The 15,412-nt window shown below is 39.5% G+C and overlaps 1 protein-coding gene across 1 annotated transcript in view; it reads left to right on the top strand.

Annotated features, from left to right (window-relative positions):
* Positions 1-15,412, top strand: part of diaph2 (diaphanous-related formin 2) — a 559,427-nt gene that overhangs the window by 466,666 nt on the left and 77,349 nt on the right. Inside the window, exon 27 of the mRNA XM_056270265.1 lies at positions 14,198-14,362. Within this exon, the coding sequence (XP_056126240.1) occupies positions 14,198-14,362 (165 nt within the window). The remainder of the gene's footprint in view (positions 1-14,197; positions 14,363-15,412) is intronic.

Raw genomic sequence — 15,412 nt, 5'->3', positions numbered from 1 at the left:
AAATACACTTGCGCTCCCCGGGGCTGTTCAGCGCAAAGAGGAGGCGTGTTCCGGCGCAAACTTTCCCTCATGCTATTTTGCTGTTCTATAAAACAATTGCGCCACTGACCAGAAAAAAACTAGTCTAAAGTCAGTGGTGCGTTGCGCGTTGTTCATTATGATATTTTAAGGGCGCATGCTTGGCCATAACAATCAATGTAGCGTGTGCACAACGCGCATACACTTTGATTCTCTCATCTAAGCAGCAGTTTTCATTTTTGCAAATCATACATTATTACGATAGATAGATAGATAGATAGATAGATAGATAGATAGATAGATAGATAGATAGATAGATAGATAGATAGATAGATAGATAGACAATTTATTATAAAAGCATACATGTAGCTTACACATTTACCCAAATTATCATACGCCTGTTTAACAGAAGTTAATTTGGGTGGGTTTCTCCATCCCCAATGTCACTTCTCTGTGTTTTACGGCCTTGACGAGAACGTTGCTCTCCTCGGCTGTGAACCGCTCCTGGCGCACGCCTGGCAAATCCGCCGTTAAAATAGGTAGGAATCCGCTTTAGAACAAACGCGCCTGCTCTTAAAGGGAATGTGAGATGACGCTCTGATTGGTTTATTTCACGTTACGCCCAAACCACATCTATGAATAATGAAGCTACTTCAGACCAACCCCTTTTAGATTTCCGCCAGGCGCAAGAGGCATTTATCCCGCCGGGAAAATAGCAACAGCGCCGGGATCCGCCCACAAAGTTACTTGCGCTTTGCGCTTTGACACTTGCGTTTCAGATCGTTAAAATAGGGCCCTAAATGTTAATAGTCTAATCATGTATAATAGTATATGTATAGTATAATATATGCACGCAGGAATGGTAAAAAATACTATATATACATTATTTAGTGTGACCTCCTGAGGTTTTTCAGAAAGTTATTCGCCTCTTGTCTAAATGGTTTCATAGACTTCAGAGTTCAAGGCCCTGTTATGGTTTGTGGAAAGTGCCAATTCACATTGTCAAGAAGCTCTTGGACTTTTTCATAAGCAGCGCTTGAGTTTTTTTTGCAGCTTTAGTTTAATAGAGGCCAACAGCCTTGGAATATGAAAACAGCATTATATCCTTGCATATCCTCAACTTTTTGTGAAATCGTTTTTATTTCTCTTCACTCTCTCACGACATCATTTGCATAGAGGCCATTATAAAATGAGCAAAGGCCAGTGCCATGTGCGGTTCGTGTGCTGTCATCAATGCTCATGCAATGTCTTCAGTTACATTCAAACTAAAAATGTTCTGGCCTTGAGAATCTTGGCTATTTGAGGATGCATTTCTTGTTAGTTGCTGAATAGAAAAGGACAAATGAAAGGACCGCTTTCATCACCGGCATAACCGTCCAGCATACAGCAGCGCTCTAAAACATTTCACGTAACTCTGTCCGTTGTAAAATGCCTCTGTGCTGGAGGGATATTCACACTCTCTAAAGGTGTTTGTGTGAAGGACCGTCAGCGCTTTGACATGTTTCTGATCAGCCCCGGCTGGAACAGACAGCTTTTTCACATCCCCTCTGTTATGTCACAAACAAACAATGTGTGGGTGTCAGTTTCCTGTCACTCATTAGACATTAATGATTCGCAAATCCACTTGCCTTCAGGATACGCGTCTCATTCTCCTTGTCAGTTCAGCATCCCCGTAAAGCTCCCCAGCTTTTGCTGGAGACATTGTGAGAGATCATTTTATCTTACACTTGATTGCCAGATAATTATCTGTTAATTATTCAGAGCCTTAAATTAATTTGCCAAAAATAGTGGCTGTGCCTTCTTGTCTCCACTGGAGACTGTTAAACCATTATTTCAGCACGCTCTCAGACTTGACACGGGTCGGCAGTAGATGTATGATCGTGTACCGTAAATATGAATTTTCATTTGTATCATGTCTGCATTTAATCTAATCATAGAGAGACAGCAACACAAGGAAAAATGTTCCTTTTATAGCCAGCAGGGTGCATGCGGCACTCGATACTTAAATTTGCTGATTATTACTCATTGGACCAGCTGTGAACATGAGCCTTTATAGATTGCAACATCCTTTATTTCTCCACTGTACGAATTCAATACAACATCTGTTCATGATCCATTTTGTTATTGTCGTCATGTTTTGCTATTAAAATTCACATGGAGAGATCAATCTAGAGTGCATGGTGACTGATTACAAATATGAATATATGATATGTCATGAAAAGTAATTATTGCAATAATTATTGCATTTTCATATGCTACATTTTAATATATAAAATAATAGACATATGGCAGTAATTGGAATAACCAATGTGCATCAATCATAATGGCTAAATATCAGCCCAAGTATTCTTGGTCTGACTGATACATCATGACTGTACAGGTCAAGGGTCCAGTATTTTCCTTAGTTTTTTTTTTTTCTTCCTCTGGACACTTCATTAAGCTTGAGTTCCTATGAACAAAGAAATGTGTTAGTGGTCTTTTAATGGAATTCATTGGCTTAAGGAATCAAAATGTTCCTTCAGCTCTTCAGCACTGGCATGACCTGCTGCATATTGAATGGAGCTGTTGCACCCCTGATGCTTCAACAGGAAGAGACTGATCAATACTCTCCTCTCTCTCTCTCTCTCTCTCTCTCTCTCTCTCCTCTCTTCTCTCTCTCTCTCTCTCTCTCTCTCTCTCTCTCTCTCTCTCTTCTCTCTCTCTCTCTCTCTCTCTCTCTCTCTCTCCTCTCTCTCCCTCTCCCTCTTTCTGGGTGTGTGCACATGTACTGTAACAATCTCACAGAAGCTGGCAAACATCCTAAGGATGAGTTGCTCAGCCTATCCAAATAGTTGTTAATTTGAAAGTGTCGGAATTGATTTCTTTGGAATAAATAAATAGACTCTTATTAGAGTAATAACGACCACAAGATAAGGAATGGAATTAAATGAAATAAAATAGAAAACAAAAAGGAGAAAGGTTCGCTTCGCAGCAAAAGTGTTCACCATCGATCCAATTTGTACAGAGCTAAAAGCATTTAAGTGCTTAGACAAGCTATTTGTACAGAAGTTTTATATGTCCAAAAAAAAAAAAAAGACGACCTCCAATTCTATTGACATTTAAAACACTTAGTCGTCTGGAGGCGTACCTCAAAGTCAGCTCAGCAGGGACTCCATCAGAACAATCCTACTAGTCTTGATTACAGGCATGTTCGGGAAATATATTAATCACCCTCCTGAGAACCACTCTCACGCTCATTTGAACCACCAACACTGATGGAAAGGTAAAATGGGGGTATACCTTATTAGACTATTGCTTTTAACCAGAAAGGCAAGCTTGTGTTGCCATTAAAATGCTTAAACCCACACATTCCCTCTTCTTCTGTATTTTTTTCTGTTTGAGTGATTTCTCACATTATTATTATTCTCTCTCTCTCTCTCTCTCTCTCTCTCTCTCTCTCTCTCTCTCTCTCTCTCTCTCTCTCTCTCTCTCTCTCTCTCTCTCTCTCTCTCTCTCTCTCTCTCTCTCTCTCTCACACACACACACACACACACACACACACACACACACACACACACCACACACACACACTCTAAAATAACATACATTATGGGTATAATTGCTCAGAAATTTTGGTGGGTTTTTCCCTTGATAAGCAATTGTTTTTGATGTCCTTGTATATTGGAAATTTTGAAAATTCTCTCTGGTGGCCATACACAATGTTCTTTCCAAAAGTTGTTTGTGTCGCCAATAGTTTGTACAGAGGGTGATCAAGAAGGGAAGTTGTTGACATTTAAGGGGCTGTATGTGCTTGATTTTCAGGCAGTCGGAAATAGCAAGCCTTATCAGATATGTTTAAAGACTGATTATTATGAAGACATCAATCATAGATGTGATATAAAATAGAAGGAATATCTCATGATTCCTGATAAGCTTGCTCCTTCTTGGAGGCTCTTGCATAAAGGCCCCTTTTCAAAACGATCTGAAGACACAATATTACATTGTGCGTTACCTACAAATACATTTGTTTCTAAGTGTTCAGTATGAATATTTTATCATCTTGTAAGTTGTGCACCATAACGGAGACTGTTGTTCATGTTTTTGCTGAATGTTCCAAGTTAATACCATTATTTACTTTATTGGAACAAATAATAACAAGCTAAATTAGCCATTTGGAAGACCTGTAGAATGCTGAGGGGCAAAACAAATGAACTGCATATTCGAGAATCAATCTAGAATCAGAGTGGAATATAAATTCTATCAAATCACAAGGAATTTACTCGAATTTGAGTTCAAATGGTGTGTGAATGGTGATTTATTGTCACTTTGTGAACTGATGAGACTATATTGTTTAACTGGTGATGTCTGGCAGTCCATTTAAATATTTATTATGATTTAGAGATTTTTATTATTATTTTGGAGAACATTGTGTAGTATTGCATTGTAGAGTATATTGTATTTTATGTTTAAATAAAGGGGTTTAAAGTCTCTCTCTCTCTCTCTCTCTCTCTCTCTCTCTCTCTCTCTCTCTCTCTCTCTCTCTCTCTCTCTCTCTCTCTCTCTCTCTCTCTCTCTCTCTCTCTCTCTCTCTCTCTCTGTCTCTCTCTCTCTCTCACATACACTCAGAACAACCTGCTGTATGCTGACGTGGTTTTCAATTAAAATGAAGAAGCCTGCAATTGTTCTCATTTGAGCAGTTGTATGATAGCAATCGCTGAAACCAATTGTGTAATTTGTGTAATCACTGAGCAGTTTGTTAGGAGTGATAAACTTAATTACAAGCAGGTGAATGCGCGCTCAGAGATACACTGAGAAGGAGGCACCTATGGCATATATATATATATATATATATATATATATATATATATATACACTCTTTCCTGCAGTTTGGATGATTGTTTGGATAACTCTCCACAAGCACCACTTCACATTCTGCTGGATACTGGCGCGGAAGGCATCGGATACCCATCTCACAGATGGGTATCCGATTTGCAGAGATGCAGAATAAATTGACAGTGAAATTGACTCTGAATCCCGCTTTTAATTTTTCAAATGAAGAGGAAGAGAGGGCCTCTCCGTGCTGATGTGACAGGGAGCGTGATGTGACAAGAGGTCCCGACCTCACTGGCGGGGAAAGGGGAGGAAGGAATTCACTTATCCGCCACCTCACCGTTACCATCGACACATCACATCCCGATTATTGCCAGGGGCCGACGCTTTAATTACTAGCCTGTGTGTGAAGGTGAAATTAGACCCCCAGCACTCTAGGCTAATGTGGGAGTGTAGAACACACAGCCTGCAGGAGGAGACTAGCACTGATGCAACCCATCTGATCTGCATGCAGTATTCACTCTCAGCTGTCAGCTGTACTCACTGATAAGAGAATTGAGAGTCTGAGTGCCAATGAAGGTGTGGATGTTAAAATACCTCATTTCCATTTGTTTCGTGTTAGTTTGTGTGTGCCTGGTGATGCATGTCTGTGTGTAGGTGTGTACTACAATGCAGAATACATTCACATTCTTTTAAAAGTATTCTAGAACTGGCTGTGTGAACTATTTCTGGGGCTTTCAGACTGAGGTGGCTGCAGTTGACATTGATGGACAAGAAAGATTTTACAGGATGTATTTTTAGGCCTGCTTCTTGTTTTAAGGTTAATTTAAGATAATACATGTTTTGCTTAATAATTTAACACATTTGCTGTCAACTAGAAAGTAAATCATTACAGTAAATTTAAAATGTACTTTAATGCTTTAATTTACTTATAAAATGATTGGGCAGAGGGCCCAGTCTGTTGTGATTGGTCTACTGGTTACAGCACATGTCGGAAACAAAATGGCCATTACCTTATCTGAATTTCAGCTCCGTAGGCTTTCTCAGTGGTTTCTCATAAGATTTTACCATATCAATTCAAGTGTGAGTCCTGATCCTTTTGAAGTGCATGTAAAGTGGATTCGCAGTGCTGAAAACAGCGTCTTCTCGACATGACGACAAAACGAACCAAACTCTTCCAAGCCTCAGCTACAACTACAGTGTTTGAAGCCGGGTCAATGTAGACGTTGTTCACAGGCAGCCAATGAAGACCATAGGCTGGAATTATGCAAATGTGTTACATTGTTAAAGCTGCTGTCCGTAACTTTTTTCAAGTTAAAAATAATCCAAAATAATTATTAAAAAAAAAACATATTCAGCCAGTGTTCAAAACTATCTGCTTGCCGTAGCTCGATTCAAAACGGTTAGCTTGTAATAATGATTTTATTTCCAGTGGTACTGGTGGGTTTCCGCGGGAAATTCGAGCATGTCGAAGCGTCTTTGCGTCATTACATCCGTACACATAAAGAAGTGTCTCGATCCGTATCACTATAAAGAAGAGTTCGGCTAGTCGCGCGTGAGGATGTTGACGTTGGGGAGAGTAGAGATGCCTTTTCTCGCAGCACTTTACATAATTGAACTTATGGCGGATCCAGAAAGATCCAAACGACAATCATCAGTGTCAACTGGAGATTCACCCATTATAAAACCCAAAAGACTTCGTACTTCGGATTTAAAGTGGCTAGAGAAAGACAGCAACCGTCTCATGTGAACACAAGGAACATAGGCAGGGCGTTTGGTGCGTGAACTCCATGTTTTGAAGGGGTTCAAAACGGAAGAAGAGACGCTTTTTTCTGCTGGACAAGTAAGACATTTCAATAGTTCAATCGTGTAACAGTACCAAAATTGTTTGCTTAATTCATACAGTTATGGAGTTTCCTTTGTTGTGCCTTTCTCGTTTAGCTATTATGGAGAATATGAATTCTGAACTACACAGGTAACCATAAAACACATTAAATGTAGTCACGCAAAGCTGATGTTGTTAACATTAACAATTTGAGAACAAAGTATAATTTGCACGGTTCGACATGATAAGCGATCGTTAGATTTAATCAGCGCGATTTACTGCAGTGCAATCAATGCATTTTCCCTGTAGTTGATCTGAACAAAAGTGAATGTTACTTACTTGTTCAGATGACATTTTCCGGTGAAAATTCTTATGTTGGTCATCCTGTACATCCAAAAAGTAGAATGTGTGATTCTGAATGCCAGTATCCACACCGGCGCTGTGACCGACAGCCGCGACGCGCACTCTCCTCACAACATTGTGTTTCATGCCGATGTACAACTCACGTAAAATTAATATTTCCGCGAATGACTGCAATTGCAGACTTCAAACAGAGATGGCGACAAAGAGGAAAAGCTACGGACTGCAGCTTTAAGTATTAATTTTAGTTAAGTACTCATTTCGGCAGTTCAAATCAATTATTTCTTTCAGGAGACAATTACTTTAATTATCATGCACTTTGATCTTTAAAACATTGCAGACCTTTTACATTCACAAACAGCTATATTACACACTACATGAAAGGTAATGTTCGAAAAAGCCAGCCTAGGGTCATTAGAAAAACAGATATGTGGCAAAAAAATTTCACAACGTAAAATACGTTGCGTCGTGCACATTTCGCGACAATTTCAAAATGAAATGTCCAGTGAGTGGCGCTAAAAGAGCTTAGTTTTTTCTGGAACAGATTAACGTGAATATGGCAACGTTTTATTACATTGGAGTTTGTACGTATCACCGCAGTTCTATATTGAAATGTCCGGTGAGTGGCACTAAAATCGTAACTCTCCTGCAAAAACGCAAATTGTAAACATGGCATTTTATCTTGTTTTTGAACTCTTTTATCGTGACTCATCTTTCACAGGATTCTTACCCGAGTTCACTGCATCACAAGAACAATTATGTACCAGCTGAGCTACCAAGCAAGCTTGATATATCAGTAAAACCGATTTGGAGCTGGTTAATGATGCAAACTCCAAAATATATTCGTTTACATATCATGCACTATGGTAAAAAGTTTTTACTCCCTCTAGTGTTCATTTCTGTTGGAAACTGCAGTGATATGTACGTATTGGTTCGTATTTTGCGTTTTGCAAAAATGTTGCCACAGATACGTTTTTCCAATGAGCCTGTGTAGGGCTGTCGCGATAACCGCAATATTGCAATACCGCGCTACTGACAGGCCAACCGCAGAGGAATGCAAGTAACCGCAGCAACCGCGAACCGCGTTTTCTTTTTTCATAAGGCCACCCTTCGTAGTTCGTACCATGTGTATTGAATGTTAGGTAAGTTAATAATGATAACAAGACTGTTTATCATGGTGATTTGTACAGAGGCTTCGTGGATTTGCCTAAAGTAACAGACAGTGAATGTGATCGACTGAGCGCGTGCGATTACCTGCGTCTGTCTCTGAAGTCACATCATATATTCGTGAAAAGGTTGCCGTTTCCAAGGAAAACGAAATATTTGTCGTATCATTCTTTTAACGTGTAAGGGTATTTACCATGAATGGCGGCAGCGCTGGTCAGCATTACACAAGCGCGAGGAAGCCGTGGGGGGAAAGCAGCGAGTCACGCATTGAATAAATGCCATTGGTTTATTTTGTGAAGCATTGCTTCAGCTTTGCCCAAAAGTGAAGCATTGCTGGCCAGCTGAGCCTTGAAAAGTGGAGCTCAAACTTAAAAAATAATTAACACCTTGTTTCATTACATCTATCATTTAAGGAATCAGCTTTTTGAACGTTTTCGTTGAATGAACGGTTTAATGACTCACTCAAAGACAGTCCGTTGGCGTACGTGTGCGTGCTGAGTGACAGCCTTTCAATGCGTAGAAACGCTCTTTAGTTTCGGTTAATACATTGTTTTTGTGTATGCTGACCACATCATAACACGTATTTATATAGCAACAAATAAATATAAATAAATAAATGGCGGTAATACCGCATATCGCGCTATTGAGCCACTCAAAATTACCGCAAGGGAAATTCCTTCACCGCGACAGCCCTAAGCCTGTGTTGGAAAAAGTATAATCGGGCATTTTAATAGTAGATTACCATGGTTGGGGATCTTTTTTATCCAAAAGTTTGAATCCATTTGCCTATGTGATATTGTTTTTGTCAGATAAATCTAAAAGCATCCCCAGCACAACTCATAATGCTTCTTAACATGACCATGAAGTGAATGTGACCTTAGCTTAGACAAGCAATCATCTGTCTACACTGTAGTGCAGAGACCTCTTTTTCATTTCAGTTTCAGAGAGAATAATCAGTGTGCCTCCCTATTTTATGTACAATTCAGAAAGGGTGAATCAGCAGAAATGTGACTTATTCTATTACTTCACACTAAAACATTCCACAGCTACACAAAATGAGTCCTCAAAATCGCTCATCAGCTTCATTACTGCTTGAGCAATTACCTTTCCCTTTTTTAAAAATTTGATTCAGCCATGGATGTTCTCTTCACTGTTCAAATCACCGCTTTCTAGTCTTGAATTTTTGTCAATACTAATTAATCAGGAACATGCTCTCCAAATTTTCCAGAGGTACCCTAACTGGGTCTCACTCTCAGCAAAGTTTTTAAATGAGTTCAGACGCTTGATTGCTTGTGCAGATGCACAATACGGCATAATTACATGTGTAAAGGGTGGCAGAGATACTATCTAACAGCTGTGGCTGTGTAGCCTGTTTAAGGGCAGACAGGACTGTAGCGTGTGGATGGTAGCGTGCTGAAAAGCCTGTCTGAGGCTCTCTGTTGATTCCCATCCAAGGTGTTGTGTTAATTACTTTGGATGCCGTCCAGAAAACCTCAAAGAAATTAGAGAACTGTGACGTTCAATTTTGTACAATTCAAATTATTTTCATGGTTTACAGTAAACCAAACTTTTTTTGTTGTTGTTCTTCTTCTCCTCCAATATTGTCATGCTACAGATAAAACTCTTCTTTGAGTTCATGAGGTATGGGCTTCTATTATTTTTATTCATGTTTGCCTGAAGGTAACTGTCATTATTTGGCACTCGGGATTGTTTCGTGGAGATGAATGTTAATGAGGAGGCCCTTTATATTTTTTTTTACTGCGTAATCTACTGAACACCTTGTCCTTCAGTCAGTGAAGCACTGTTCATTGTCATTGTCACGAATGATGCAAGTACACAGTAAGTGCCAGTTGATGATTTAAAGGGATTGTTTCACCCAAAAATTCAAATTCCCTCATTATTTATTCACTGTCATATTATTCCAAATGTGGGTCTCTCTTCCTCACTTAAAGCTATTATATATAAACTTTATTTCATCTGAACACAAAATGAATTTTTTGTCCATACATAGAAAATCAAAGTACCCCAATGTGGTTTTGAACCCAACATCCTTCAAAATATATGTTGTGTTCAAAAGAATAAAGATTTGGGACTATGTGAGGTTGAGTAAATGATGACAGCATTTTCATTTTGGGTGAACTATCCTTTTAAGATATAGAGAACAGTGCTTTCCACTTTCAATGGATCAATACATCTGGCAAACAGATACCCATTCATACACTCCAAGCTCACTCTCTGTCTCTGCTATTTCACAACAACAAAAAGATGATTTTCCACCCAATTCTGCCTGGACGAGTGCTCTAAAGCCATGAATATGTTTTCTGTTGGTTTCCTGGTGAGAGTGTGGCCACCTTCCGCTCCAAACTGAGGTGGGATGTATACAGTTCGGCGGAGGGGCTTGAGGGGGGAAGTCAATCCACACTAAAAGCTTAGTTGCTATCTGCCTCCTAGCATAGAGCCAGGAGGCACATACTGTAGGAAAGCATTAAATAAACATTAATGGAAGTGGGTTAGTGGAGATTTATTAAGGAGGCATTTTGGCCTTGCCTAAGGGAGCCATGCACCATTTTATTCACTCATACAAGCACACAGGTAAACAAACAAGGTAATTTATGGCAGGCTTCACAGGTGGCAGTGTTTGGAATTCACTTTCTAGACGTTTTTTAAGGTAAGACAATTTTTTTTTCGTACCGTCTCAAGGACTTTTTTAATCATTTATCGTGTGCTGAATGGATGATGTGCAGAATTCTCTTCTTTGGGCTTGTTTGTTGGAATTTTGTTAAAGTAGTTTTTGTAAAGTAATGAGGTTAAAGGGAGTTTTTACGTTATTTTTCTAACACTGTCTTTTATAGTGACATATGTTATGTTCCTCGGAAACTTGTGTTCACTCTCTCCTTTGAGGACAGCTGGAGAGGGAGACAGAGAGAGAACCAACAGACGGTGGTTGCTTTGGAGAAGGTAGAGCACATAATGTTTTTAGTATCTTCTCTCCACCCCGGCATGTGAAGCAGAGGTGACACGGGTGACAAGGAAGCGTGAAGAGTGTACTTTGAAGGTTCTTACAGAGGTAACAGAAAAGAGAGAGAGAGATTGAGACAAAGAACAAGCAAGAAAAAGAGTTGAAGGAATTTCTTTTGGACATGTCAGCCATTGTCAATGTGACAAATCTTTGATGTGGAAATAATAGCTGGTGAGGGCTTGGCCCAGTCCAGTGGAACTACGTGCGACTATGATGAGCTGTTGTCAAACACACCCACATATTCTCGATCACTTTGGCTTAGGCACAGGCAGTATTTTTGGCATTGTATTCAATCGAGACCAAACCTTAAAGCTGTTGTTTTGATTTCGCTATACCTGCATTCTCTGTCATATCATAAATAGAGCTTGTTCAAATTCAAGATTTTAAAGTATGTGGGGTTGAAAACATTGCAAAACATGCTGGCTTTTAGGACTCCTCCAGTGGATGAATGAAACTGAGAGTAGAGCGTATTTTTCTTTTTCTCTATATTATTGAACTCTTTACTTACTTTACAAGGCTTATCTACACCACCCCAGACACATGCTATACACATAGACTAATCAGTGTTATATGGATGGAATGGAATGATACAATGGGTTAATATGGTGACTAATAATTATCCCGGCAATCAACTTTTTGTGTTTTTATTTTTCTATGAAGGTCCTCAATATTTTAATAATAATAATAATTCATTACATTTATATAGCGCTTTTCTAGGCACTCAAAGCTCTTCACATGGAAGGGGGAATCTCCTCAACCACCACCAATGTGCAGCATCCACTTGGATGATGCGACGGCAGCCATAGTGCGCCAGAACGCCCACCACACACCAGCTTACTGGTGGAGAGGAGACAGAGTGATGAAGCCAATCAGTGTATATATATATGGGGATGATTATTTTGCATAAAATATTTCGTACATTTTGAAATTGGTGTTGGGTTGAATTAAACTTTATGAAAAGTTTATGCGAAATTTTAAGAAGCTTCATAGAGAATGCATGCTGAATTGCAGAGTTTTTTTTATTATATCTATTGATTCATATTTAATTTAGGTTTACATTTTTATTGCAAAATCACTGTCTCATTTTCCATTTTCTGTGAAACCCCTTAATATTTTGCATACAAGTTTTGGTAACATTTTATATGCAATTTGAACAAAAAATCAACCTTTGTTTACTGCTCATGACGAAAACCTCCATAATTTAGTTATCTTCAAGTTGAAATGTCATTTTTGCCCATCTAGTTTGATCAAACGAAATAATGATAATTGTCAAGGTGGTTTCCTGAACAATCTGCCCATCTGCTATTAGTTGGACAAACAGATAATCCGTCCCCAAACCCAGTGTTTCTGTTTTGGCATGGTTGCCATAATCAAAACAAACAGAACAGTATTTTGCCAGCTTCCAAGAGCCACAGTGTTTACGTTTTAAGCTTGAGCCACACTGAAAGACTTTTAAAATGTGAGAGACCACAAACACGAAATCATAGATTTAACCGTTCCGTCATGTGACCAGGAAAGCACACCACACTAACAGATTTCATTCACAAACCACCAGAGTCCCGCCTGTGAACACTGGAAATCTTGCAAAATCGAAGTAAACAAACATGGCGGATGACTGGCAAGAAGAATAAGCACTTATAGTGTATGGACTGCTTTTTACAGAAAATCCGTGGCGAAAAAAAGCTAAATGTTTAGATGAAGTCATGGAGACGGTGTGAACATGGACTTTACATGTTACAGCGCGAGCTGGAGGTGAGTGTTTTCAGCTCGTTTTCAGATTGGGTATAGTTTAATTTCACGTGATAATCTCTAGAGCGTGCGCGCGTTTGCCTTCGGGGTTGAATATTTACGATCAGAGATCGGGGCGGCTCCGACGTTCTTACGAGCAGATTCAGTCACTCTTAACACACATCACACCACAGGAAAATCGGATTAGACAATCTGTAGAACAATCAAGATAATCAGACTTTACCTAGGATTGTCGGAAGGGGAGAAATCGCCCCGAATATCTTGTAGTGTGTGCCCAGCTTTATTAGGAAAATCGAGCTACAATTGGCATAGTTGACTTTACATATTTTACATTAAATGCGATAAGAGATAGTATTATAACGCTGAAGAAATGACACTTCAGCTTTAATGTTTTGGGGAAACCTTCAAAATTCCTCTCAATTAAATTTCTCATCAGAAAACATAATATTTGTTTATTAAGTTAGATGGTTTCATTCAACTTGTTGCAAAAAAATGTTTACAGGACAGCACTCGCATCCTCACATCTGAGAAGTTGAGATGAATAGCTTGAATAAAATGCCAGACGTGGATTTGATATATCCTCTCTGTTCCTTCAAAAGGGCAATCTCGGCCCATCCGCACCGCTTTGAATCCAGGAACCACAATCACCTGGAAATGAAGGCTGAATATGTGCAGCTAAATCACAGTCTATGTATGGCATGCGGCTTTATTAGCATGCGGCATAAAGAAAGCGAGGCTATTGGCAAGCGCTACCTGTTTGTTTACGTATGTGTGTGTGTGGTTTACGAGGCCAGGGGCGGTCCACGTGCGCCTCGTGAGCTGTGAGACTGCACGTCCCTGACATGAGCTGTCAATAGCCATTCAGTGAGAGAACCTGCCTTTATCTGCTCTTTAAATTGCAAAGCGCATCTCTCATGGGGGTTCGGCATGCTCTGTTGGGAGAAGCAATGACTGCAATCAGGTACTCCCTCCAGCATTTGTGTTAGACCCCCAGACAATGAAACTTTCCTCTATCCATTAATAGCTCAGTGCGCCAATGACTCCAAAGTTAGATGGAGAGGTTATTGAATGCCTCTGTTTGTCTCGCTTGACCTCTGCAGAGAAGCGGTGGCTTTGCTCAATTTTCCACAGGTGACCTCTTTTGTTGAAGGATTGTGGAAAGGATTTGGAGGGCAGCAAGTTGCTTTGTCGATGTTTATCCATCACTGTACAATACCCTGCTTATCCTTCCTTAACTGTATCTTTCTCACGGCTTCTCCAAGCATTCGCGAGAGCAGTACGAGAAGCTCTCCACCATGCACAAGAATATGCAGAAGCTCTACGAGAGCCTGGGGAGCTACTTCGCCTTCGACCCCCACACAGTCAGTGTCGAGGACTTCTTTGGAGACCTGGCTAACTTCCGCAACCTCTTCATGGTGAGTACAGAAACACTGTTACCTGTTCTTCCTCAGTAGAGTGCTTCTATCTTCTGATCTTTGCACTCCTCAAGGTTGAAGAGATTTTATGTTTTTCTTTTTACTTTCCTCTATTTCTTTCTCTAATGTTTATAAATCTGGCTTTGAGTCTTTGAGAGAAGGTGGAGATAATATTCTAATTAATACTTCTGATGCCCTCCCCACAGCTAGATGGCACAGGTCAGGGTTGCTGGATAACAGTATGATTAAGTTTAGGATTGCTTGGGCAGCTTCCGTCACTTGGAATGTGAGAACACAAATCTCTTTCTAACTTCACGTTCTTTTCCATATACACACACACACACACACACACACACACACACACACCTTTTTATCAGTGCATAGTTTTAAGTAATAGCACGCCACTCAAAACTAAAGCTGCTGGCCTTGTCTTGAGTGCATGTGGTGATTTAGCTTGTTTTATCATATTTGATAAAGACATTATCCTCACAGTGGTGAAGAGATGGAAGGACAGGTTTATTGGGCAGATTAAAGCATACATAAACCGTGCTGAGAATGGAATGTATAATGTATTACCAAACGTGTGGCTCCCATGCAGATAAAAGAGTCTCAGAAGCTTATCCTTTCAAAGTTTCGTTAGCTTCTGTATTTGGTGAGTATCAAGGCAACGCCTCCCCCCTGTCACATAACAAAAAATCCCTACCTTGGATTTAGGCAGGTAGGACTAGGTTATTGCTGATAGGATGGGATTTATCCAGACTGAGAGCGAAACCAGGGGAGGCGTTTCAAGTACATCTCACTGTACAAAGAAGATATGAGATTTCCAGCTAATTGATATTTTTTTAGGTTCTTAAAGTCTGACTTGTATTTGCTTCTTAAAACCTAAATGGGGCTTAGGGATTATATAAATAATGTTATATAATACATATATTCTGCATAAAAATGTGTGCATTTTTAAAGAGTGTTGAATTGAACTTTGTGAAAACTTGTATGTAAAATATTAATTTTAATATACACATTTTATAATGATTTAATATTGATGTTTTATAA

This window comes from Rhinichthys klamathensis, unplaced genomic scaffold (assembly GCF_029890125.1).
Source record: "Rhinichthys klamathensis goyatoka isolate OS25496 unplaced genomic scaffold, OSU_Roscu_1.1 h1tg000301l_1, whole genome shotgun sequence".
NCBI lineage: Eukaryota > Metazoa > Chordata > Actinopteri > Cypriniformes > Leuciscidae > Rhinichthys > Rhinichthys klamathensis.
This window is presented reverse-complemented; position numbering and strand designations above follow the sequence as displayed.